This window comes from Poecilia formosa, unplaced genomic scaffold (genome assembly GCF_000485575.1).
Source record: "Poecilia formosa unplaced genomic scaffold, Poecilia_formosa-5.1.2 Scaffold115, whole genome shotgun sequence".
Lineage (NCBI taxonomy): Eukaryota > Metazoa > Chordata > Actinopteri > Cyprinodontiformes > Poeciliidae > Poecilia > Poecilia formosa.
In genome coordinates this window covers 1,426,490-1,453,191 of record NW_006800054.1, presented here as the reverse complement: position 1 = coordinate 1,453,191, position 26,702 = coordinate 1,426,490, and the positions used below count along the sequence as shown (strand labels likewise).

Genomic DNA, 26,702 nt, shown 5'->3' with positions numbered 1-26,702 from the left:
AAATCCAGGATAGAAGCAGCTAAAACAAGCTTCCTCTACAGAATAGCCTGACTTGGCCAACAGAGGGAGAAACTCAGTTATCTAAGGGAAGCTCAGTGTACACTGTTTCTCTGCATCATGGTGAGGCAACATGGTTTGGGCATGTGATAGAGACAACCTAGTAGAAGCCTCCTGTCAAAAATATGCAACATATCCCACTTGGAGGAGACCCTGGGGCAAATCCTGAACCCGCCAGAGGGACTATAAATAGCTTCTTCCAACCTTTGAACACCTTGGGATCCCTGGAATGAGCTGAAGAGTAATGCTGGGATGAAGAATGTCTGGGCTTTCCCTTCCAGACCTTACAGCCCAATCTCAGGTAAGCAAAAGATAATTAACGTTTGAATATTAATGTATTTTGCTCATAAGAAAACAAACATCTTGCAGTGAATAACTCCGTCTCCTTCTTACCAGGCTATGGCTGTCGATGTAAATGGAGATGCAATAAGGTAACTGTTTGTTTAACAACCCAGGATCTGGGTCCTCACTCTTCAGAGGGTATCCTCAGTTATACTTGGCAACTGTTTATCAGATGACCTCCTGATTTACACAGTGACGGTGAGCCCGGCAGGCGTTAAAACCTCCCTCCATACCTCAGCTCTCTCCCATCCTTCTCTGCAGTGAAGTGTGAACATTAAAGTGAATGTGGAGGAGGAGTTCTTGTGAGGGGGGGGAGGCAGGCAGAGAAAGAGAGTAAGACAGCAGCGACCCAGGCAGACAGCGACGGATGCTGGTAGGGAAGAGATGTCTGTACAAAGGGAATCAGCATGATAACAGCATTGGTCCCCTGGGAGTGTTGTACCTAATCGGAGACGATTGGGAGGCTTTGGATACTGTCCAGCATCATCAGTCCGGTAGGTTTTCTCTGCAGCACCCATGCCTGCTCTGCATCCTGCTGTTGCTGGTTATGCATGTTAAAAATAAACCATTCTGGCAAACATTTAGTATCCCGATCTGTAGCATGTATTTGTTCATCACAAACATAGCTTATCTTGTCATATCTTAACTTTGACTCTCACAGTGTGGGTGTTTGAGTCTTGCTTCTTATTTAGGATGAATTATTTTGAGGCTCATGTATTTCCACTGACTCTGTTTTTGGCTGTGGTGCACCCCCGTCAATCTCTTCATCTCTCTTTGGATTTCCTGTTTCCTTTACTCTTTTACTGATTCCTTTTCTTTAACTCCTGCTTACACCTCCAAATACATCACACAGAGCACAACCAAAGCCTATGAATTTTACTGCATGTCTAGTGTTGCATGCACCAGACCATGAAGCATCTGCTCATCTGTCCCCGTTTCCTCTGATCCCAGCGATCCCGAAACACGTCCGGCTCTGATTGAAGTCTTACCACCGGCATATTGCTGTAGACGAACATTTTATATCAGTGCAAATTGCGTAGCCTTAAGGACAAGAAAATGGTTTTAGCGCTGCCTAAATCTGGAACAGAGCTGTGAAGTAAATTCCTCTGCAGCAGCAGGCAGCAGGTGTTATCCCCTCCTTATAAATTTAATCGGGGCATTCCTGCATCTGTTTTTTCAATCTGTAGCTGGAAATAACTTGACATATAACGTTGTACTTTTCCATTACACTTATAACATTTTTTTAAAAAGGCAGATGATAAACATGTCCATCGTTTCCGAAGAGATTGGAAACAAAAAATTAACAATCTCTTTATTTAACAGGCAGCTGCGACTCAAGAATCTTTCACGTTGGTGTTTCCAGCCTGCCCTTGCCAAATCTTTGATAGGGAAGGACATTCTTTTGATTAGGGTGATGAGTAGTCTCTCATTAAAGCATTATCAAACATAATCAAGCTGCTCATTTGCTGTAGAGAAAATTCCAGCTTTTTCCTCTTCATTGAACCTGCTGGGTCCCTGAATGAGGTCGGTAAGCAGCAGTGACATAGGCGTGGGTCGCTTCCTTTCTCTGATCTCATTAACGATACAAATCTGCAACCGTAACATAAATACCGCAGTGCCAATGAAAGAAAAAGAAAAAGACAGTAGTTAGTGTAGATTGAAACTTTCACATACTTCAATTTTAGAGCACAATTGCACTCAAATGCTATTACAAAGAGCACAATTCCTAAATGAAGTGCATTGCGTTGAGAGTGACTTCATATTGATCTTCTGAAAATCAATGGCACTTTCAAAGAGCAAGTTGTTCCTATAAGTCTACTCAGTTAAAAAAAAAAAATATTTGAAAAAGGAAGAGTTGATAAAAACACACTTGAAACAAATACACCCCAGCCTCTTTGTCCTGTCCGTCACATCCTCTGAGAGGCTGCAGCATCAAAGCCCGACGATCACCCCCAGAGCAAAAAATCTGCCACTCAAAGTTGTGATGCGGAACCAGCAATAAAAACAAATGTTGGTGCTGATGAATAGGCGTCTGTGGATTATGGGTTAATTGCAGATATTGCCTCATTTCACAAATGATCTAATTGCACAATTAGAGAAGATGGTCATGCGTAATTGGAATTTTGCATATCCTCTTTGTCACTATACACCCATTACGTCCTTTAGCACCTGTAATTATAAACTGGCTTTTAACGATTAACTGCCAAAAATGGTCTCGTTATAGTAAGGGAAATAATAAATAACAAACGCTGTTGTTTTTTAGCACCTTTCAGCACACACACACAAAAAAAAAAAAAAAAAATCAAACACTCTCTTTGTTGGTATATAAGCGTGTTTAGACATATTTTTCTGTGTGTGTGACTCTATGATTCACCACCAAGTGGACCACTTTAGTTTCAATTTCGTACCGATGGCTGCTGTGCAATGTGAAATGAGGGTACCTGTGACATGAGAGCAGTTTGACGTCATTGGAGACATTGCTTGCACGTCAGAGGGTTCAATATGACATTGTTTCAGGCCAGAATATGACAGAGAGGAGTGGGTCCCTTAGTGCTGATTGTTGGTAGGGATCAATGCTTCTATATAGCCATGGCAGGAAGGGAAGCATCCCAATATCCACAGATGAGCTCCTGCTCTTTTTGTTTTCGCTGAGTAAATTTAAGCAGAGCACTCAGATAGCGGTGGGTTAGAGAAGCGATCCATTCAATTACAGTGGAGTGGAGCTGAGCTCGGGCACAGCGAGTCGCTTATTGGTCCAATTACCTCTTAAAGTCAACTGCAGCAGTGCATCAGATAATTATATAGCATCGAAACAGTAAAGATGCACCTGGCAGAAAACAAACCCCCCCAAAATAAACAAAACTATTATTTGATTAAACATAAATTTATCGCTAAATTTATTATTGCTAAATTTGAGCAACATTTGCATTTGCTTTGATCAGTTTTTGTCATTATTTGAAAACCTTTTTCCACTATTTTTCAATTAATTAACTAATCAAGAAGTCAAACCATCATATATATTTAGCAGGTTGCTTTTCAACATCTTTTTCAGCGTTAAATCATTTGCATCCTCCAGATTTTCTTCAACAGTTTCCCTGCATTTACCTCCATCCATCTCGCCATCAACTTACACCAGCATCTCTATGTAGTTTTTCTGCACAAATAACATTTTGCTAGTTACTGTTTGGTTGAACATCACTACCCTTTATATAGACTTATTTTTGTTGGTCTGTGCAAATTTGTGAACCGTTTCCAAAACTTTTGGAGAAAAACATTCAGTTGATTAGAGGCTTGTCATTTCCGTTGCAATTAACCCTGCATGAGACGACCTTTGTCGTCACGCCAGCACATTCACCGTCCTCAGAGGATTTGGCTCTTTTTCTAAATGTATTCATAGCCTTCATTTTAAGACGTGCACCATAAGTGTCTTTTCAGGCATGCTTAAATTATTGTTCTTCTTTCATTCTAGATTCACCAAAATGTCTGACTTTGAGGATTTCAGCTGGACAGGAGGACAGGCCAACGTTTCTGAAAGCTACCAGCTGAACCCCACCAGTGTGATTGTGTCTGTGGTTTTCTCCCTCATCTTTCTGCTTGGCACCATCGGCAACAGCCTGGTGCTCGCTGTGCTGCTGCGGAGCGGCCAGCTCGGATACAACACGACCAACCTGTTCATACTCAACCTGAGTGTGGCCGACTTCTTCTTCATAATCTTCTGCGTTCCCTTCCAAGCCACCATCTATTCTCTGGAGGAATGGGTGTTTGGCTCCTTCATGTGCAAAGTGGTCCACTTCTTCATCAACCTTACCATGTACGCCAGCAGCTTCACGCTGGCTGCTGTATCAGTTGACAGGTAAGTCGATTAATGTTTGGGATTAAATAGATTTATTCTGTTCTAACCTAACTCCTAATAAACTCTATTCCAATTTAGCTGTATTCTAATTGTAGCTCAGATTTTCAGTAAGGCGTTTGTTTCAAAGTCATTACAAACATTTCAAAGCAACATGTTCTCTGCAATCCCATCACGTTGAGCTAGTCTTCACTTCTTTTAACTATTTTGATTAGATTTAAAAATGTAATACCAATAAAAATCTTTAATACAGCATTTTGTTGATCGAACATCCTCATTTAGTTTTGTTTACCTTCTTATTTTACCTCTAGAGCAATGAATGTGTGGAGGCATGAGGAAAATCTTTTGTCGATTCTTTGTTCCACTGTTGGTTTTATTTTGGGTCTTAAATTAGAAATACACCCCACTCAAATGACTAATTCAAGCCCATCAAGCCTTAAGAAATTCCTCCCTTCCCTAAAGGCTGTGATTCATTATTGAGAACTAATACATCACACACGGACATGCATAAATTAATAACTATTCTCTCAGAATACTCTAAAGCTGTAGCTGTGCAACTCATGAATGCCTTCTTTCTTTTAACCTTTGAAATGAACAGTCTGTCTTTATTGAAATCTTAATCCTTAAGAACTGAAAGAGAAATAAATCTGCTCAAATATATTTTGCAGATGAATCCCAATATTGGTACTGCTCAGAAATTTATCGGGAATTGCATTGATTCCCAAGAAAAAAAAAGGAACCTGTTCAATACAGATTTGTTTTCTACTTACATTTTTTTTTTACAGATACGTGTATTTATGAGATGAATAAATACACCTTTGTCTTGATTTGATTTGATGCAACAAGTGTCTAAATACTGTGAGCAAGCCAGAAACCTAAATATTAATTGAAGTAAATAAGTTCTAATGCTGTACCACTGATATTTACTAACAATTTAAGGTAAGTTATGGTTAAAACACCATGTTTGATTTCACTTGTATTTTAAAATTTAGCATGAAAAGGGCATTTTGAAGAAAATTGGAGCTTCATCATGATGACCTCAAGGTAGCATAGTCGAATTAGATGTACAAGGAGTGGAGTCATCAGCATAAAAACAAATAAGAAAAACAATTGGACCTAGTATGAAATCCTGAGGCACACAGATATGTAGTATCATAGCATCAGATTATAAATTGACTGTCTGCACTGATTTTGAATGACAAAAAATTTAACTCATTAATCATACCAGGTGACTATTTCAAAAACCAATGTTTGTAATCCAACTAATTCAGATGTCATGGTGAACGGAATCAAAGGCTTTTTTAGTCAGATCGACAATATTCCTTGTTATATGGCTTACTTGACATTCTTATTATTCGTTTTTGTGAAGAATCCAATTTCAAAGTTACCACCTTCACAATTCATAGCAGAAAAATTACGTACTCTTCAAACAGCCACGATAAAAACAGTAAATATTTTTTCCGTCTTCCACTTTTTGGGGTTAATTTTTATTTATCTATTTATTTTGCCAGATGTCAAATACTGAATAATTTTCAGGATTTTAACTCCTCATATGCCAAAATTGAATGTGTCAAGGATAAAATATTGATTTTGATCTTAGCGAAGCAATTGATTACTTGACGACAAAAATTATAATGGACTCCTATGGAAACCATAATTTTTAAGTTAAAATATAATCATGCATTATGAGATGTGACATCTATTCGTGTGTAATTTTTCACCTATTTGGTTTTCTCACATTTGAATGTAAATGTTTATAGGTAAAAATATAAATTCAAGGTCTTCATTTTTATTTTACTTTATTTTATTTTATTTGTTTATTGCAATGAATAATTTAACAACATTGGCTAACCTCACAGAATGCATTTTTCCCATGTGAAGAAAGCAGGCTCTAGCCCCAAAAGGCACACATGAACAGAATTAATGAAAGACTCACATGACCTCACAAGACAATTAAGCCGTAATTGAATATCTTATGAGACAATCATGCAGCGTCCCTGGCTAAAAATGATTCCCCCACGCAGAGGAAGCAGTGAGTAATTATTACAGTTGTTGGGTAGCATAATCAGCTCTGTCAGTATGGACAGTCATTGAGGAGTTGCTCACTGCAGCAGAATCTCCACTCATACTGGCCGTGTTTACCCTTAAGAGGATTCACTCACTGTTTCCTCCTCTGAAAAAAAAAACAAAAAAAAACTGAAGCTCTGAGTCAGGCTGTTAATAATACATTTCTTCTGTTTTGTTTTTTTTTGTTGTTTTTGTTTTTTTTTCCTACACTCTTTGTGGTATAAATACAGACCCACATACACAGAAAAAAAAATCTGAAAAGAAGGCCTTTGAGTGGAGAATCCTCACTGGGAATGAAATCAAAGTTCAAGAAGACAAATGCTTTACAGTATTTCCAGGTGAAGCATGGTGGTTTCCATAGATCATTCATGTTGAAAATGTATTTTGTGTTTTTGTATGTACATTTTAGGGTATGAAACACAAAGTGTGTACTAAATGCTGTAATAAGCTATGGGTATATGTGTAACTTCTTGGTTGAGCCAAGTCAGTCAGTGTAACTGTTGTCTTTGTAGCACATCTGTGGAATTAAAGGATGCCCATTTTTCTTGCTACAGCATTGTTTTAAATCCCAAATTTCAAATCAACATGATGAAAATGAACATTTCTTTCAAATTCCGCCTATGAATAAAGCCGGATGGCTGCAAACAGGGACTTTAGTTGTTCGAACCACTGAGGCTTCATTCAAGTAGGTTCAAAGTGTCTTCTTTCTGCCTTTCATGTCAAACATAAGTGCCTTTAGCAACCATTTCAGGGAAATATCAAAGAGCAGAGAAGATGTCCTTTCTGCCTCTGGAGAGGTGACTGAAGTGTTTCATAAATGGAAAAGGCTGACAGATGTATGCGCTGTTTTGCCTAAAATCACTGCAAGAGAAGCTGAAACATTGGGGACACCTGTCAGAGGACATTCAGCTCATGCAACTTTAAGCTACAAACACAAATATCTAATCAAAAAAAATAAAAAATAGGGCATGATAATGTGCTGGTTTTGTGAGTCATTTGTTTAGTTTTCACAACTTTGACATTCAGATAAGGGATGCGAATGTCCTATGTCCAGCCAGTTCTCGCCTGCCAAAAGAAGATGACATTTTAGACAGGCTGGGACCCAAGGCCGTTTAAGAATCATCCACAATCCGAACACGCATGCTTCAGGACTGTCCAAGAAAGCCTGATAAATAACACGCATATTGTGGAGGAAACAAGCAAGCTTCACACAGCAGTTTAAAACAGACCCTCACACAGTGCGCCAGCACTGATAACGGCTAAACCACTGCGAAATCCGTTGTAATGATGATATTATCACCGTGTGGTTTAATGGAAAGCAACAGCTGACTTCATTGTCTTCATTGTATCCAAATAGACATTAAAACATTTCAACAAATTGCACGTTTAGCGAACACCTGTCCTAAACACAGATCATGTTCTCTTGTTACTAGTGCATATTTCCTGTCAGTTTTTAGACAACATCAAATTCCTTAAAACAGAAAAGTGAAAGTGAAAGGCTATCTTATTAAATATTTCCCTGATTTTTAGGAGTACGTTTTGTTTTTATACATATTGTATGTAAGTATATAGGACATAACACAATATCATACTTTTTTATTGTTTTTATACTTGTTTTTTATTGTTCATAAATGTTTTTGTCATTATCTTTTTGTCTACCTGTGCTTTTCCAGTCCAGACCCATCTCATCAAATCAAATTTAAGATCAGACTGTACAAAAGTAATAAAAAATCCTCTTTGTGAATGCTGCACCCAGTGTTACAAAGTTCCATTAATATTTTTAGGTACAATAGAAAAGGCAAACTGTTTTTTTGTTCTGTTCAGCAAAAAGGAAAAAAAAAAACTAGGTGACTCATGCTGAGTGTGTGTACCATTCATGCCTTCAGAAGGGCTTGCAGGGTAAATTTAAGTGGAAAGTTTTCTTGTAAGGACTTAAAATTACTTCGCTATCAGCGCCGGAGTTGAATATCCAAGCACTAAAAGCATTATTTCTAATACTGGAAATAAAAATGAATTTGCTTACCAGTTTATTTACTAATGTTATGTGGGATGAAATCGGACAACTTTCAGCAGTCTGCATTTCTTGCACTGCATATGTCTTAACCGTCAAAGAAAGTAATTCATTTCATTGGAAAATTAATTAATGGAATTAGTTAATTTTAATTCTTTCAGTTTGTGAATTAGACACAAACTGAAAGAATCAAAACAACAAGAACAAGATCTAAGACTACTTTATGGTCATTAACAGGGAGTTTGACAAATACAAAGACCGTGCAGGGAGCTGCATCACCAATATCAAAAACTGACTCAAAAACCTTTAACCATGAACAATGAACATTGGTGTTGTCTTTGGTTACAACTCACAGGTACAATTATTCTCCCTTCACAATGTCTTTTATTGTTTATCGAATTGTAATTTTAATTCCTGTATACAGAGCTTTGGAAATGTTTCCTGGACACAAATTTTTATCAAATTTCCTTTTGCTGTTTAGAGTTCTTTTGTGACCTCCTGAAGGTATCACCAATTATACTTTGGAGTAATTTTAATAAGCCAGCAACTTCTGAGGAGGTTCAGGTTGTACGTGTCTGATATTTTGTGATAATAAATACTGGTAATTATTGGTAACATTTAGAATGACAGATGATTGTATTCACTTTACAATCACACCATGAAACATTAAGAACAGACTGAATTTGTTTGTCTTTATCTTTACAGATATCTGGCCATCCGCTACCCTCTGCGCTCCAGAGAGCTGAGAACCCCTTGTAATGCAATGGTCGCCATGGTGGTTATCTGGGGTCTCTCCTTGGTCTTTGCAGGTCCATATCTTAGCTACTATGACCTGATTGATTTTGCTAACAGCACTGTGTGTATCCCCGGCTGGGAGGAGCAGAACCGCAAGGTCCTAGACACCTGCACCTTCCTGTTTGGCTACGTCATTCCCGTGCTGGTTGTGAGCCTCTCGTACACCCGAACCATCAAGTACCTCTGGACGGCCGTCGACCCGCTGGATGGTATGTCCGAATCTAAGAGAGCCAAGCGTAAAGTCACCAAGATGATCATCATTGTAACTGTGCTCTTCTGCATATGCTGGCTGCCGTACCACGTAGTGATACTGTGCTATCTATACGGAGACTTCCCTTTCAATCAGACCACTTACGCCTTCAGGCTACTCTCTCACTGCATGGCCTACGCCAACTCTTGCGTCAACCCCATTGTGTATGCTCTGGTGTCCAAACACTTCCGCAAAGGTTTCAAGAAAGTCTTCAGCTGCATCCTCATTAAGAACGGCAGAAACAAAGTCCATGTAGTCCACGTGGCCAACACGGGGCCTGGGTTCGAGGCGGGCTCCACGGAGGTATCGCACATGAACGAGGAGAACGTTCGACAGAATGAATGTGAAATGATGAACAGGCCCAGGCGAGTGGAGCCGAGGGAGCCCACAGTGACACTAAATTCCCCCTTTCAGCACCCGACTTGATGAACGATCAGATCGGTTTCAGAGCGAGATTGCCTTATGTGTACAACTGTGCAACTATATAGAAAAAGTCTACATTTTTTCATCGACTCCAAATTTTAAATTTGTGGGGTTAATTGGGAACGAGTTAACTACTGAACACGAAAACGTTCTTCATTAATCCCATCTTTCTAATCCATGACTGCGTTAATCTTGGCATGTGGACATGATTTTAGAAAAGTTTTTTCCTGTCTCATTTATACTGCCAGCTCAACTCAACTCCACTACAACACCAACCAGCAGACATATTTCAGTTCAAGTACTTCCAGTTTTCTCATTCTTATTTTCCACTAGTTTCAGTAGAGCTACAAAGAAAGATTTAGTTTCATGTGCCAAGGTAATCTTTTTTCAAATGATTGGTTGCAATTAATGAAATTGAGGCTGCAAGGTTGTCGTGTCACTTACGAGGAGTTCTCTGTTGTTGTTCCTCCTGGCTGATGTGAACGCCATCACTTGTGACTCATTGATAAATCATCTTCACAACCACTTTTTAACCACCATTTCCAAGTTTAGGTTTTCATTTGCTGGATTTTTCTCAATGTGATCAGGTTTTCAGGTGTAATCACTGGAGTCTAATCTGACCTTCCTGTCAGGTTTAAATCTGCCCGTTGGATATCAAGGTGTAGTTTTTCGTTGAACAGGTTGTTTGTTTTGTAATTTTGCATGCAAATGCTGTTCTCTCGTGTCGAGATAATTGTTCATTTTAGCAAAATGTGTATTTAAGATAACTCTTCAGACAGTTGCGCAAAACAGTTAAGTATTTACAGTGCAGTTTAACACCTGCATATAGAAGTTCCTAAATATGTGTCAGAGCACAATGTTGTGTGCCAGATATAAGAATCGGGTTTGACGCGAGACATTTTGAGCTAAGATATAAAAAATAATAATAATTAATAAGTGCAAAGTTCGGGATTGATGACTTACAGAAATCTTTTACAACTCTACAGTAATTGCACACATTTTCTTGCTTTTCTTGTATTTTGTATCCAGGGCATGTTTCTCTTTAGTGTAAAATATTATGCAGTTAAAAGAATGTGCTTGTCAATGAGTGCACGTATGTATGCACGTGTATTTTAAAGTGTATTCAATATTGTAAAGCTGTGAAATGATAACCACGCATTTGCAGATTTTTATTTTTATTTTTTTTCCACAAAGTGCAGATAATTTTGAGTTCACCTTTGTTTTACTGTAAGGTTGTGTCCTACCTCAGAGCTGTAAAAAAAAAAAAAAAAAAAAAAAAAAAAAAGCATTTTATTTCTGTTATGTTTCCGGACGTTTTAATGGCGAGAAAGAATGTGCTGTCGACTGGATAGCTTAAATGACCAAATAAACCAGTTTCTGCTGTGAGGCTGCGTTGCAGAGCATATTTTGTTAAGAAGGAAAATCAGAAATATGAATGATTATTGCAACATTATTGCTATATTACAGCAGCTATCTCCAGTTATCTCAGTCTGATTCAATCAGTCAATCAAATTTATTTGTACAGTACATTTCAGCATCAAGGCAGTTGATTGTGATTCACACAAATATTTTTGATTTGTACAATCAGTGTTCTCTTTTCATATTGCATCCTTTAGTACTGTATTGGCTTATCTTTGCTTCTGTAGCAAAAATACAAATGAAATAGCAAAATAAATGCTTATTTAATAAAGACTGATAATGTTTGAAAGAGATGTTATGAACCTCAGTTAGTTAGTTAGTTAGTTAGTTAGTTAGTTAGTTAGTTAGTTAGTTAGTTAGTTAGTTAGTTAGTTAGTTAGTTAGTTAGTAGACCTTGAACTTAATTTGTGGTTAGATTTTAATTGCCATTTTTGTTTCAGTGTCATTCAGCAAACATTGAGTTACTGGGGGAAAAAAACTGTTTTAAATGTAAATTATATCATTCTAATCTATTCAGTTGACTGAACACAACAAAGCTCAACCGCAGCACAGAACAAAGACGTGCCTTTTTCACTGTGTTTATGCTTAACCGCCATAAATAATATATACAGCATACAAATTATACGCACAAATGAGACAAATGCAGTTTCTGTCACTAAATTGTGTGACTGACCTTTAGTTGTCTTTTAACGACATGGTGGTGTATTGTGTTTAAATTCCTTCAAAGTTCTGTTAGTTTCACTCGCAGGATATTGTACCGATGATAGAAGTCAAACTGTGCAACATTATGGAAAAGGACAGTTTTGAGTGCATAATGATAATGTAGCAGTCATTGTATTTATTGTACTACAAAATCAATTGTTGCTACTGTTGAAAGAAAATGTCTTCCATGTGCGGTCAGGCTGTTGTGTACGTATTCATATGTTGCTTTTTGTGAGCAGAAAGACATGCAGCGAGTAAAACAAGCTCATCATCTCCAAATTAGGCAGTGCTTTTTCTTCCTGCAGCTTGAAAGTGACACACACTCCTTCAGTGAGGACTGGGACGTCATATCCCCCCTGCTGCAGCAGCTCACTTGGCTTCCTCATATCTGCAGAGACAGAATTTGGCCTGCGCTAATTAGTATTATTGTAGATCCAGGCAAATATGCCAGTTAGATTCAAACTGCTTTAGAGCACGACACAGATGTGTTACAGAACAGTACATATTTAATCCTCACAGTGAAGTGTGTTCTCCAAGGTCTGAGACAAACCGTCTCCAAAGCTGCTTTCAGGTTGCAGGTGGATTCTCTTCTGCGTTTGCTGCTTCCTTCTGTTGTGAGAGCAGCTAACGTCGGGCGAGTTCTGCTGGTGAAGCCGTCTCAGTGCCCACACATGAAGGATTCACTTTTGGCGGCTGGATTCGGCTGTGTAACAGGTGCGACTGAGGGGGTGTTTAGTGAAAATTTGTCTGTTGCAGGAGAGAGACCAGGGAGAAGTTTTTAGTCGATATTTGTTCCAGCGACAGCAAACCTCAAGACATAAATACTGTATGTTGGCTTTTAGGTGAATTTCCTTGCTCTCCTTATGATGTTGGTTGTTGCTGCGCTTTCGGAAAAAGGAGATGACTAACTAGCACGAGAGCCAAAACAGAAGAAGTCCCTAGAGACTGCTGTTTCTATGTGAGGTGGTAGCAGAGCCTGGAGCATTGGGAGGGACGATGAGAAAACAAAGAGAAAATGAATCAATAGCCTCAGGTGTTGTGAGGAAAATTGGATGATGTCCACTGATATGATGGGAGTTTAGGACACAGAGTGGATTTCTGAAGGGATTTTAAAGGTTGTTATGATTTAAGTATAGATATAAAGCTGATAAAACACAAGGAAGACAAAATAAAGTTTGGGGTTTGATAGAAAACCAAAACAAACAGTACTAAAAGACACTCCTTTACTACTGCATTAGGCACTCCTTGTTAGTAGCAGGTCGGACAACCTTTTGTCTTCAGAACTGCCTGAATTCTCTGTGGCATGGACTCAAAATGTTGTCAGCATTCCCCAGATCAGAAAATTTGATTTTGCCTAGTGGGCAATAAATTAAGAACACTTGCCCCACAACGTTACACCACCACCCGATAGAACAAGTTAATAATAAACAACTGCAGATCATTTACATGAGCTGAAAAAATAAAAATGAGATTCTAAACAAGGACTTTATTCCCCAGCCATTTGCAGGCACAGTTCGATGCCCAACATGGATTGTTAAGCTTGCCAAGGTAAAAGAGCAAGTAGTTAAAACAATAACCAAATAAGAACAGCTGTTTGGTAATACTATACTTAAGGTTAATTAATAAACAGTAGAGTGGTTATGCTGCGACTTGTTTTCATGTTAAAGTTGAAAATATTGGGGAAAGGAGCAACCTGTGCCTGTGTTTTATGAAGTATTTAATTAAGTAACTGTCTCTTTATGATTAAAATATCACATTTTCCCAATACATTACAGAAAATGTCCATGCAATAATTGTAACTTTAAGGCTGTAAAATAATGAAATAAGTCATTATGTTTTATTAAAGTGAAATATCATTTTTACTCAACAAAACAAAAACAAAAAAAAAAAAAAAGTAAAAATAAAAAGGAACTACACAATATTACACAGTTATGTTTTTTATTACTCCGTTGTTGCAATCCTCTATGTTATCAGAAAACTCCTGCCCTTTTGGAAGGCTGAGGGAAGAAAAATCCAAAGCATGAAAAGACCAATACATGCATAGCCAGGGGTTGAGTGGGTGTTATTTATCACTGCTCTTAAAGTCAAATTTGCCAAAAGTGAAGAGATTAGCCCTGCCAGAAGGTTAGAGGTAATTCTAGAAAATCCATACCTACGTCACCGATGTCCTTGGCAGCATCTCCACTGGCTGTTTGGTTGCCCTGGAAACTCTACTGTTATTTATCTTGAAAATTGCTTTGGGGCATAATAATGCTGAATTTTGTCAACAGTTCCTAGCTCAGCTTGTCTTCCAGTTTGGGAAAAATAAAGATATTGTGTCAGACAGCATTACAGTAATTCAGGAAGGAGGAGGCAGAAAAGTGTTTGTGTATTTTTGTTCAGTTCCAACCTCTCTCATTGATATGAATCACTCTATGTTTAAATGCAGCGGATTTAAAGTGTCTAAGCCTCAATTCAGCAGTAATTATCTGACTTTATTAGACAAAACCCCCCCAAAAAAATCAATAATAACCTTCCAGTGCGTTGTAGAGCAGGCATTTCTAAGACAACTTTCACTCTTAGTCTAACTCCAATTAGAATTGCAGCTGTGTCATTTTGTTTTTGCCTCAGTTTGGTTCATTGTTTCCTTATGTTGACTCAAATTACACTGCTCAAAAAATAAAGGGAACACTCAAATAACACATCCTAGATCTGAATGAATGAAATATTCTCATTGAATACTTTGTTCTGTACAAAGTTGAATGTGCTGACAACAAAATCACACAAAAATCATCAATGGAAATCAAATTTATTAACCAATGGAGGCCTGGATTTGGAGCCACACACAAAATTAAAGTGAAATGTTCCCTTTATTTTTTTTGAGCAGTATATATCAGTAGAGCTCAGAGGAAGAGGCGAGAGAAACAAATAGTGTCAAGAGGCAGGAGGTCATCAGGTTTCTCGGTGATTCAGTCTAGAGTGGCACAAACAAACAACAGGTTGCAGGATGGAGCCATGCTGAGATGTGAAAAGAAACAATAAAAACTGTGCAGCTTGGTGCTGCTTTGTAAAATTGGGACGTGTATGAAGATAGTTTTATTGGAGCTTGCCTTAACAATTGTGTCTGTTTTCTTGTGGTTATCAAGAGTTAAGCAGCTAATATAAGGAAGAGATGTTCTGAGTAAATATTTATTTATTCCTGACACACATTATTTATTCCTGACACAAATGGTGAGTCGTTTCAAAACAATTTTGCATTAGAAATCTGTTCTTTTTTTTTTATTTCCCAATAGGGAAAACCATTTTCTGCTTACAGTCTGTTAGAACACTGATCCACCTGAATGTCATTTATGCGTAATGGGGCATGTTTCTTCAAACTGTTTCCGTTAATGGTTTGCTGTGTGTTGATTCAGGCAATCACATGTACCGTCACAGATGAAATTAGAGAATTACAGCGCCATCTGCAGTCTGTAGTAAAGCACTGCGGATTTGCTGAGCTTCACAGCACAAACGCTGCTGCGTAAACGCGACAGAATGTGGCAGCAACAGGTCAACAGAAAGAGTCCCTTAGAAAACTACTAAATGTACCTCAATGGTGAAAGCAAATAAAGCTTGACATATTCAAACTGTTACGTGTTACATATGCATAAATATTGTTACAATGTAGTCATTTTATATGAAAAATTATCCCAGTACAGCATAATTGCTTAATATATTTTGCACAATTTATATAATTATGATAGTATGTCTATGACAAACTACTGTTTAGTAATTAAAAGGTAATAATTGATAAGTGGTAATAACACTGATTACTATAATCACTCCATTATTGCTTCTGTCTTACCAAGACAGTACTCCAGTATTCCCTTTTCATTATAAAGGCCTATTTTTCAAAATATTTTAACAGAAAATATCAAAATCTTGAAAATGTAAAATTTTGAGACTTTGCTATAGAAAACACCAGAGAACTTAACCTTTTTAAAAACCTTTTCCTATATGTTTTTAGCGGCATTTCATGACTTCCACTGACTGCTGGCTCGCGTCCCATTTAAAGGTGAAGTCTGACAAATCACACAAAGCTGAAATAGTGGTTTATTGCATGAATTTATTATTCTGGTACCTTAAAATGGTCACCGTGCTAATTAGTGAACAAAATAAAACAAGAAAAAAAAAAAAAAACAGGTCCAAGACTGTAAATGTGAAGGCTGAGCTGCTTACTGCCGACAGCTTAAATTCTACATATTTACATTTACATAAATAGATAGAAAAAAAGTGGATGCACATGAAAAAAAAATCTCTACAAAGGAGAAGGAAATTGTGTCACGTTGGGCTGCAGACATCATTAGCATAGCAATAAAGGCACTCTGTAATTCAGTGTATACATTACATTGATTTAATAAGGAGAGGAGCTCGTACAGAACAGAAAAGATTCTTTGTTCCAAAGTGATGAAAAATAACTCGCCAGCAAAACAGAGGATGTTGAAGCCACATAAATTAACAAGCTGGTAATTAATAGAACTAATAAACAACAAATATATTAAATTGATTTAAGTTATTAATCTAAAAAGCAGCATCTTTAAAAGCAAAGAAAAAGTGTGACATGCCGTGTTCCAATAAAACACATACAGCACTCTGCATTCATGGTCTACCAGTGTTCTTTCTTTCTATAAGAATCCACATCTTTAAAATGGCTCATTTCTCACTATGGATTCCAGTGCAATGTTGAGAAATTAAAAAAAAAAAAAACAAATGTGGTGGCCTTGAATCCCCATTTTGTCTTTGCAAACTTAGCTGACACCGAGCCATTAGTATTAGTTTTTTGTGCCATTTCAGTGCAGAAAATATCCTCAGCATTGTCTTTACACGGCCAAGATGGCAGGCTACGTAAAATGACAGGAGACGTTTTACTCATCGAGTGGAAGGAAAACGGTAACTCTGCAAGCTTCATCAAGTATTTCTTCAGTCTTTTGCTGATATTCATAAGAAAATCTCAATCGTAAAAACAGGTTCGGTCTTCAGTGTGTTTTCTACTACAAAAAAGCAGCGACTGGGATATAAAGCGCTGCTGTAAAACGACGTTTAAATGGGTCATTCCGAAGGATATCTTCTTTTTTTTTTCTTTGGTGCAAAATGTGTTTATCACATATAGATCATAATGCTCCTGCCAGGCACACAGAGAAGGCTTCCGGTTAGGAATCAGCCTGCATTTTCATTGATTTACAGACTATAGAGTTATTCAAGGTTTAAAGTTGCACTACAAGAAATACTGCAACAACATATGTATGATGGAGTTCGTTCCTTAAGAAATCTTGGAAAAGAAACATAATGACAATTACTGACTACAAATCAAATGCCAAAAAATAAATAAAAGAAAGAAAAACGACAACAAAAGTTTCAGGGATTTTCTTCTTATTACCTACCAGTAAAACAGCTCCTTTTTTAGTTTTACAGATAGCATTAGCATCAAAACGATTAAGCATAAAATATCATTCAATAGTAACTACATATTCAAAGATTCAAACAAAAAAAATATTTAAAAGAATCACTGCTAGTTAAAAGACTGATGGTAGTTGTTGCTGTCAAGAGTCACTCAACCAATTATAATGTTTGGAGGGTAATTACTCTATCGGTTTGGAGAGCTTTTGTTTCTTACTTAAATAATTTGAAAGCATTTTGTCTCTACTATACTGTGGTTGTGCTTGATATAAAAATGTCTTTGATGATCTGAAGGAAAGTGACCAAAAGGGAAAAATTAGAAGATATATGCAAAGGGGAAAATACGTTTTGTGATAATTTTGCATAGATTCACATTTGGATTCCAATTTTTCTTTTCTTTTTTTTTTTTAGAAATGATTGCATCACATTTCTTTTGTTAGTTTTAGCTGCTATTGGGCAAAACAAAATAAATAAATCTAGTCTTCTAAAAATTGTGTTAGCTACATTGCCAGTCAGCGTACACCAAACCAGGAACATCAGAAATATTTTACACAACTGCGTCAGTTCTGATACTCTTGTAATAAATAGCTTAATTTCATATGAAATTACTCTCAACGTTTGTTAAATATATTAAATGACATTAAACCTTCCAAACTGTGCCAAAAGATTCTGAGGAGTTTGTCTGTAAGATTAAGAAAACCTCAACTGAGAAAACGTGTTCACAACATGTGGATAAACAAGCAGCCTGTCAAAATAAAGTTCTGATAACATATAAAAGCACTTAGAAGATCACAAACATTCAAGTCAAAAAAAAAAAAACATCGGCTTTGAAAATGATTTTCTATCACCATTAACCCCGAGAATCATTTTCATAAAACTCAGCCATTTCATTTTAAATAGATGAAATACAATAATAATAGTAATAAAAAAAAGTTATTACCCCTTTAACACAAACTGTACATATCTGGCATCTGGACATTTAAAAAATTGGAAGTGCTTCTACTTTAGGAAAGGCTTCCTCTGATATATCTTTATCAAAAATATGCAGCTTCAGGAGAGCTTTTGTTCTTCATCTGTCTAGAAAACTTTACAATGCTACATCGAACTCCAAAAAAATGTGAATGAGGTCTTCTCTTCAGCACCTCTTATCCATCCCTGCTGTCTCACTTTCCTCTGATCTCTGTTTCTCACTTCCCTTTTCACCTTCGGCTCCTGCTCTCCACTTCTACTTTGCCTCCTTTCCCCTTCGGCGTTCACATCAGTCAACCTTTTCAACTTTCCCGATGATCTTTTCCTCGAAGATGGGCAAGACGGCGTCGTCCTCGCGTATCTCTTCGAACACCACCCCACAGTCAAACTCATCGCTCACCTTCTTGAAATAATATCTAAAGAAAACGAAACAAAAAAAATAGCATTGATGTATTTTTTAACAAAATGAAATGTTGAGGTTCTTTAATAGTTACAAAGGCTGAACCCAATTCAAAGGAATCATTGGGTAGAATCTCATGCTTAAGACGAGCTAACATAACATAACATAAACAGCCTTGAAAAGGACTGAATTTCATTAGTTTGTCTCTGATTAAAACATGCTTTATACAAAAAAAAACTTCTTTTGTTGACAAATTTTTAAAATAATTGGCCATTTGAAATCAATAAAAGATGCTATTTTACTCAGAGATGCATCCGACATTGTTTAAATCCCACCTGTAGTTTCCTTTCTTTGTAAGAAGTTCTTTGAACTGCCCCAATGTGACAACCCTCCCTCTGACAGACGTCCTGTACGGTATCAACTCCTCGCAAAAGTAGTAGGCCACAGTAATATTCTCACATGGTTGCTTTTTAGTGGCTCTATGTCTGAAAATGTAAAACAAAGAAAATACAAAACACACGAAGCTTTCTTTCTCTCCAACACATTTCCAAAGGTAGGAGCTTAAAAGTATACAAGCAAAATATATAGAAAACAACTCTGCAACTTCATACCACACAAATGGCAGTTGAAGAAACCAAAAATTGTCATGACTACATAACACATAGAGGGTTTTTTTCCTGAGAACAAGTCTGTGCTCTTTTGAGAGCAAAAGGACAAAACATGGGTTTAAAAGAGGAAAATCTGGAGATAAATTGTTTTTTTTTTGTTTGTTTTTTTCCCATAAGAGCTACATGTCCTGTGGGCCCAGGATCTGTAGAGCCCATTCAGGTGGGCCTTTTAGAGTTGAGAAGGAGAAGTTTGTCCATTTTGCTATGCAGGGAGCAGACATTAGCCAGGTGGATTGAAGTTAAAACTTTTTCCGTTCACCTTCTACTCGTTCACCTCATAAGGATAAAGTAAATGGACCTTAGCTGAGATGCTAATGGGAACAATGAAAGACGGATTGGGAAAAAAAAATGCATGAAGACGACTGTGATGCGACGGAGTTCCTCTCTAGTGAAAGTGACACAAGAAAGAAAGCAAAGAGCAGAATAAACACACGTAAAGCAGAAGACAGCACAGTATCCATCCACGGTGCTGCTTGCAATGACACAGATACATAAACACAGAATATGAGACAAAAACCAGATTAATTATAGTACTGCTACAGTGGCAGCTGTCAAAAGGATAAGAAGCTGAAATAACATTTATAACATTTAGTCATGCTAAATGCAAAGTCTGTTATTGACTTTAGGCAGAAAAATCATGTTTGAAGAGGTTTATTAGTGAATCTGATGATGAACCTAATGAAGCATGAGGCCAACGTGTTGGTGTTTGTACGTCGCACCACAGTGAATCCATCTGTCTTCTGTTCATCCACAGATGGCAACATGCAAGTGGCAAGGCCAGAGATGCCAACTAATCAGTATCACCAACACAAATCAACCTCTATCAGGGATCAGGGCTCTATGCTGACATGATAGACAGGGTGAGATGGTTTATACCTCCCTGAAGAGCACGTCTGTCCTTTCTTTCTAAACATTTGAACAGACAGCCGCTAATCTGAAAACAACGATCAGCTAAATCACACCCTTTATCTTCCTAATATCCTGCTTAAGGTTATGTTGTTAAAACCTGAGAGGTTTTCTGTTCTTGCAGCTCTGACGTGAAGGCTTCAACCCTCTGGATCTGCCAAGTACTCTGCATTTCATCTTAGTCTAACACTTTCCACTTTGTACCACTCTTAGATGGGCATCAGACAAAAACATGTTTTCCAGAAAACATCACAAACTGATTTGGTATGCATCCGTAATACTCTATCTAGCCTCTTTGATTTTGCTCAAACATGAACAACAAACATTTCCTCTGTAAACCCTTTTTGTAGCCGTTCCTTGAGGCTCAAAGTCTGGTCAAATATGTAAGAAAGTCTCTTCTGCTCTGTTGTTTTCTAACCATAAGTTGTTTGGGTGCCTGAATGTGTGTAATTATCCACTGAACACCTGAAACTGTCAAAGCAAGTGATAAACAGGGTTAAGGTTTGGGGCGGTGTATCGGACGTGAACTACGAGGAACCATCGGACATACTCGGGCTCGGAGAGCTCGCTGTCTGAAACGGCGGGCACCACGTTGAGCAGAGGGACCGGTGCAGGCCTGACTGCTGCGCGACCCCTTTGGATCACCTCCATCACATACCTGGAGGACCGAACAACCCCGATTTAGACACACAGCAGCCGAAACAAGCAAACAAAAGCAAAACTGTCTGGAAAAAGCCAGCAGTAGTGTCTGTTTTCTGTTCTGAGACTATATTGACTAACTGCACTGATAACTGCGGGAATATGATTTTTTTTCCTTTCTGGTTACCTCTGCTTAGGCTGCAGAGATCCAGACTTCAGCTTTTCCTCTTCAAGCCGTCGACAAACTTCCTCCAGTTGGATGAGGGGGCTGGGAGCCGGGTTAGGAGGCATGGTAGGGTCCTGGATGAATGGGTGAAACGGCTGCACGCTGCTGCGTCCTTGGCCGCCGAGGCATGGATGCATGGACCCTGATCTGTCTGAGGAGCCGAGGCGAGATCCCTCGTGGTTCGCAGTCTTCTTGGATCCACTGACACTCCTGAACGTGAAGAATATGAGTGGTTAAAGCACTCATACTGAATTTAAATTGGACATGTTGAGAGGAAAAACAGAGCTTTCTTACTATGAGACATTTGTCACTTTTAAACCAATACAATGTGATTTCTGGCTTAAAGTAAGAAATCACTGACCCATACGGGCTTCTTTTTTGTTGAGCCATTTCTTTCTGTCCCTCCATCAGCCACAACAGGATCTTTTGTTTTTTCTCCACTTCCTCCACAGGCCGTGGCGCATCATAAGCTCTCGCCTCTTCGCCTCTCTTGAACGCCCTTTTACACTGTGGGCCAGTTTTGCTGCTGCGTAACAGAAAAATGGAACCGATGAGTAGAAAACAAGGATCCTGTAGGTGTGAGTAAGGAATAAAACGATTGAAGTCGCAACACACCTGTGGCCTATGTGCTCCACGGGGTTAGACGTCATGCCGTCTGCATAGCTTCGAGATTTTGAGCCGTAATAGCTCGTCTCCAGGTTCCAGGCGGGGTTGCCGTGTGTTCGCGTGGCCCCTTCGGGGTCCACCGCAGTCGTGTGACTGTGAGGCACGTATTTGTGGTGGTACGCATGGCTCGTCTCTCCTTTCACACCGTGTCTGGCTGAATGCTTCCCCTGACCTGACTGCGCCACCCCTCTCACCCCCGAGAAACCATCTGGAGAGCGCGACTTGGGGGAGTGGCGCCCGGTTCCCGGAGACTCGCAGACGGGCGTCTTCATGACCCGCTGGACGTGGTCGTCCAGGATACTCTCTGGGTTTTCCTCGTGAGCGTCTTGGACAAAAGGGCTGCTGTATGTGATGTCAGCATAGCAGGGGTTGTAATTCAGTGAATACGCACTAGGTGGGAATCTTTGACTGGGTAATGATGAGGGCGAGGACTCTTCATCTCCTTCTTCCTCCTTTAATTAAAAAATAATAATATAAATAAATTGGTCAAAATAAAAAAAACATCTACAAACAAATATAAATATCACTTTATAAATAGATTTCTGATATTCCACTTACCCCAACTGTACGTGTTGTTCCTATTTCAACCTGTAGGTGGCAGGTTTTGCCCGTACCACTAATAAATTTATTATTTTTTCCTCTGACTGCAGATGTGGGGAGACAAACCATGAGCACCGTCTATCAGTATGCACACAGCACTTCTGTGCTCCCTCTGTGTCATGACAACTGCAGCCGACTCAGCTTCAGCTCTGACTGACTGAGACAAAACTGTGCTCTGACAGAATCTGCTCAGGGGGGATTTACTGGGTGGGGTGCTACAGGCATTTATAATAGGGGCAGAGAAGATGGTGAAAAAGGAAAAGAGGATGTGCATGAATTAAAAAAAAATCTAACTAAATAAAACAGGAGATGGGGAGAAATTCTGAGACGTTTGGAAAAGGGTCCAGTTTTATTCTGAAAGTTAAAAGGACCTCTGATTACTATGTTGAATATTTGGATTTAATAAGGTCATGCATATGGAAATGGATTCCCTACAATAATTTAAATCCCAGGAATGTAGCTAGAACAGAAGGCAAACTCCACGGATGTTTTATTTTTGCTATGCGGCCAACTTATAGGAGCTATGTCAGTTTTGGAAATTACTAAGATACAGATACAATAAGAACAGTTTAAAAAAAAAAAGATTACAACAACTGGATTCGTTGCAAATCTGGAAAAGGGTTCGAGTTTATTTTGCTACCATGTGCAGTGAGGAAGAAGGTAAGGAAGGTTAAAAAATATCCAAAATTTTCACTGGTTCTACAGTAAAGAGCGGCATTTAGGCTCACCAAGTCTCCATACCAACTATCTAAGCTGTTTACATACCGGCTGATAATTTCTGACACATGCAGAAAAAATATATTTCTGGTTTGGTAGCAATAACATAAACATGTCAAATTCGTCAAATTGCAGTTAGAGAAACTAAGAATGAGTTTCCGCATGCCCGTTGTTTGGTAGGGTGGAGGATCCCTACTATCAGATCCTGTCTTGGAATAAGCAGGACATTTAAGGAAAAAATGGCAGCCTCTATAACTGGGTCATTAAAAAGTCTCTATGCAGAATAATGAACCTAAATATTTATTCATATCCACAAAAATATCACTAAATCGGCTCTATTTCTATATTTATCAGGCATTGAAACTAAACTGGGTAAGCTGGAGAGAAGACCCAAAACTTCAGAATAGCTAGGAGAGATGTTGTAAAGAGCTCCATCAGCTCTCTTCCATTATGCAAGCTGTTGTCAAACGTTGGGATTATTCTATTATTTTAAAAATGCCAGAGATTTCCGGTATTAATCTTCAGCTCATCTGTTTTTCTGCAGAAGCTTAGATGGACATAAAGTATTTAACCAATTGAATGTCACTAATCTATTTCCCTTTTACAGGAACTTACGTAATAAATCTCCATTCAATAAAAATTTGAAGGAGGGATCTAGATACTTTCTTATGTAACAGCGAATTGGTTAAGAGTTATTTTAATTGCCAAAGAACTAGAACCAAAGCTTCTTTTTTCCCAACTCTAGGTAGCCACAATATGAATCATTTCATCTTTAGCTCCTGGTTTCAATAAAACAAACCCACAGCTTTTCCTTTCATAGGCCTCCACATAAATTACCCACCTAGAGAATTAATACTTGGCAGCGCATGTAGAGAGAAATATCAGTTCCGGTATCGGCAACCTTTTCATCGGCATTCCAAGTGGCATCAAACGGGCCTGGCTCACTGTTCCAGGGCTTACAAGTGGCCGAGTGTGCAGGTGCTCCGTCCGATTCATCCAGGGAGCCAGATTGATAAGGCCAAGGACAGAATCCTCCACATGATTCATATCTTCACTCCAACGAACGGCCTCGTTTATTTCATTAAGGCCAGACGGATTTACGTCTCCTTTGTTTGTGAACATTAGAAGACTGTTGGCTGTATACGCATACACACGCGCACACACACACACACACACACACACACACACACATCTCTGGCTGGCCCAGAAACAGGCTTCACTCGCCTTCTAATCATTTTCTTTTCTCTATAGTGGGCTTATCAAATTATGTACTTACAATAATAAAGTAAGAAAAGTGCAAAAGTATACTGTTTGATATCGATATTCTCACTATCATGATGCAAATCTTTTGTCACTCTTGACTGCTTGAACACAGAGATTTTCCTGTCTGCTCTCTGTCAACATTCGAAGTAGATTTCATTGTATTATTTGGTTAATACTATATTAGTGGAATATTTTTAGGTTTGTATTCAGCTATTTTCATGATTTAAAAAAAAATGGTCAAATATTCAACAAAATGAAGAGAATTTTAATTACTTGATTGTGAATTATAACTGCACAATATATGGAAAATATCCCAATCATAATGGACTGTTTGGATGAAGTATTTGGTAGAATATGATATTTCATGTCCTACGCATTCATTTTTCTGCAGAGCTATAGTATATTTAAGTTGAACGGAGTGTATCATCCTTCATTTCTTTAATGGCAGAAATGCTAGACATCATAGAGCGGTGGGGGCATTGTGCAGCGACAAAGAACGAAAATGAGAATTAGTCATAATGACTAATGTTATTGCAATTGTCAGCGGATTTATCGGAATTAAATATGTTCCTGAAATTGTGCAGCTCTAGAGAGAAAGGTCACTGCAGTGAGCCTGCTTATGCGTTCAGAAACAGAAAGTGAGATGACCATACTAGTCGCACTCTTTTCAGCCGCTCCTCCAGTTTCTCCTCAGCCTCCCTCTCCCGCAGGACGCCCTCCAGCCTCTTGATCAGCTCTGCAGCGAACCTCTCCGGCTCCACGTGTATGTCCTTTGGAATCCGGTTTGTGCGCTGGAGGAAGAAACGTCAGGCCGTGAGCACACACTGCGGAATGTCTTCCCACCACCTTGTGTGTCCGTTAAGAACAGGTTTAGTACGGGCTGACATCCCGTCAGAGGTCAGGCTGAAGAAAAGAAGCAGGAAACAACGAAAGGGGCAGAACTGAAAGTGTCACTTCCAAGGGGGACTGTAAATTTTAATATGAATGAATCTGCAACGAGACTTTACCACCTTTAAATATTACTAAGACGGATCAGATTTCTCCGCTTTGCTTTTCGGTTCTTGTTGTACAAATGTAATCTTCTTTTTTTTGTTACAGTTTACATTTCAAAAGTGGCCAAATATTGTCAAAGAAAATTGAATTTCAGATATTAATCAAGTGTTTTGAGCAAAGTATTAGTTTAATACTGTGTGCATTTATTCAATCAGATTAGTGCAGCAGTTTGTCATTTAATTTTTTTGTTTTATAACAAAGCTGGGAAAAGTTTGGAAATGACCTTCCTTGGCCTCATATGTCAAAATAAACCTGACATATTAACTGGTTATGTAGGCTTTATATCCACCGTGATCTCTTAAAATGATTTCTTCTTTTGACAGCTGTTAACATGGGTTTATAGACCATCTTTCATTACAAAAGGACAATGAAAATGAGATATATTTGTTTAAGCAAGGTGATGTGAGCATCCTGCGTCCCACTGCATAGTAAATTCACACTTAGGACAGTAGGGTGCCATGTGTGGCTTTTTAATTGGACTCTTTACTCCCAGGCCTAATTAGGGCCAGGGCTTTCCTACCAAGCGACAGCATAAAGCTGCAGAGGGAGGCATCGGGCTGTCACAGGGGAGGTTACATGTCTGCTAGGCTTCGGCGCGCACAGCTTAGGAAGGCATCAAGCTGCATTTAGACAGCCTTCTCTTTCACCATCAGCTATTCTTATACTCCATCACAGGCGCTGTAACACAGCTGAACTAAAATATGCACATTTCCAATGGCAGAGCAGAGGAGAAATAAGCAGAGACAGACAGTTACAAAGAGAGAGGTGTAGAGGCGGAGAGCGAGGTGGAAGGGAAATATCCCATGAATAACTCACTGGAAAATGAGGTAGTGGCACTCGCCCATTTGCTTTGGCACTCTCGTGCATCTCCCGGCGATGCTGTTTGCGGTATCGGTACGGCGGAACACCATTTCTGGAATGAACAACAAAGATATTTTCATAAATCATCCTCATGAATAAACAACAGAGGCAGCTTTGAAGCCGAACGCTTCACACAGCACTTTCCTTCTGAAACAAACACCCAAAAGTGCCTTTGTTATCCTGTGCAGCATGAGCGGGATTATTGCAGCATTATGGCCGTTCGTTCTGCATCACAAGTGGTCAGGCAGATCACAGCAGCATGTTTTACATGTATGAGTTTGCAGCAACCGTCAGCGCGGTTTTCACCGTCTCCTGTGCTGAATGCTTAGGACCAATTAGCTGATCGGAGCTTTTAATCCATTTTGCTTCAAACATTTTTTTGGGGGGTGCCAGCTGTGCACAC

At 38.7% G+C, this 26,702-nt stretch overlaps 2 protein-coding genes and 1 long non-coding RNA gene across 5 annotated transcripts in view; 1 reads left to right on the top strand and 2 right to left on the bottom strand.

The window, feature by feature from the left end:
* Window positions 1-473: 473 nt before the first annotated feature.
* On the top strand, window positions 474-11,181 carry galr2b (galanin receptor 2b). Its single transcript, XM_007560489.2, has 3 exons — window positions 474-893; window positions 3,869-4,252; window positions 9,033-11,181. The coding sequence occupies exons 2-3, from the start codon at window positions 3,879-3,881 to the stop codon at window positions 9,796-9,798; spliced, it is 1,140 nt and encodes a 379-aa protein (XP_007560551.1). The 5' UTR covers window positions 474-893; window positions 3,869-3,878; the 3' UTR covers window positions 9,799-11,181.
* On the bottom strand, window positions 11,050-13,787 carry LOC107837119 (uncharacterized). The gene is made up of 2 exons (XR_001663110.1): window positions 12,434-13,787; window positions 11,050-12,304 (listed from the first exon to the last, which is right to left on the bottom strand). It is a non-coding gene; the product is annotated as an uncharacterized LOC107837119 (long non-coding RNA).
* Window positions 13,788-15,980: 2,193 nt separating this feature from the next.
* The window catches only part of axin1 (axin 1), a 29,491-nt gene continuing 18,769 nt past the window's right edge, over window positions 15,981-26,702 (bottom strand). For 2 of the 3 annotated variants that reach the window (XM_016675530.1, XM_007560486.2), the window contains 8 exons: window positions 26,255-26,351; window positions 25,039-25,176; window positions 21,755-22,257; window positions 21,501-21,665; window positions 21,101-21,349; window positions 20,825-20,932; window positions 19,036-19,185; window positions 15,981-18,716 (listed from right to left, as the gene is read on the bottom strand). In XM_016675530.1, coding sequence (XP_016531016.1) covers window positions 18,590-18,716; window positions 19,036-19,185; window positions 20,825-20,932; window positions 21,101-21,349; window positions 21,501-21,665; window positions 21,755-22,257; window positions 25,039-25,176; window positions 26,255-26,351 — 1,537 coding nt within the window. In that variant the 3' untranslated portion in view covers window positions 15,981-18,589. The remainder of the gene's footprint in view (window positions 18,717-19,035; window positions 19,186-20,824; window positions 20,933-21,100; window positions 21,350-21,500; window positions 21,666-21,754; window positions 22,258-25,038; window positions 25,177-26,254; window positions 26,352-26,702) is intronic. The other variant, XM_016675531.1, reaches the window with a different exon arrangement.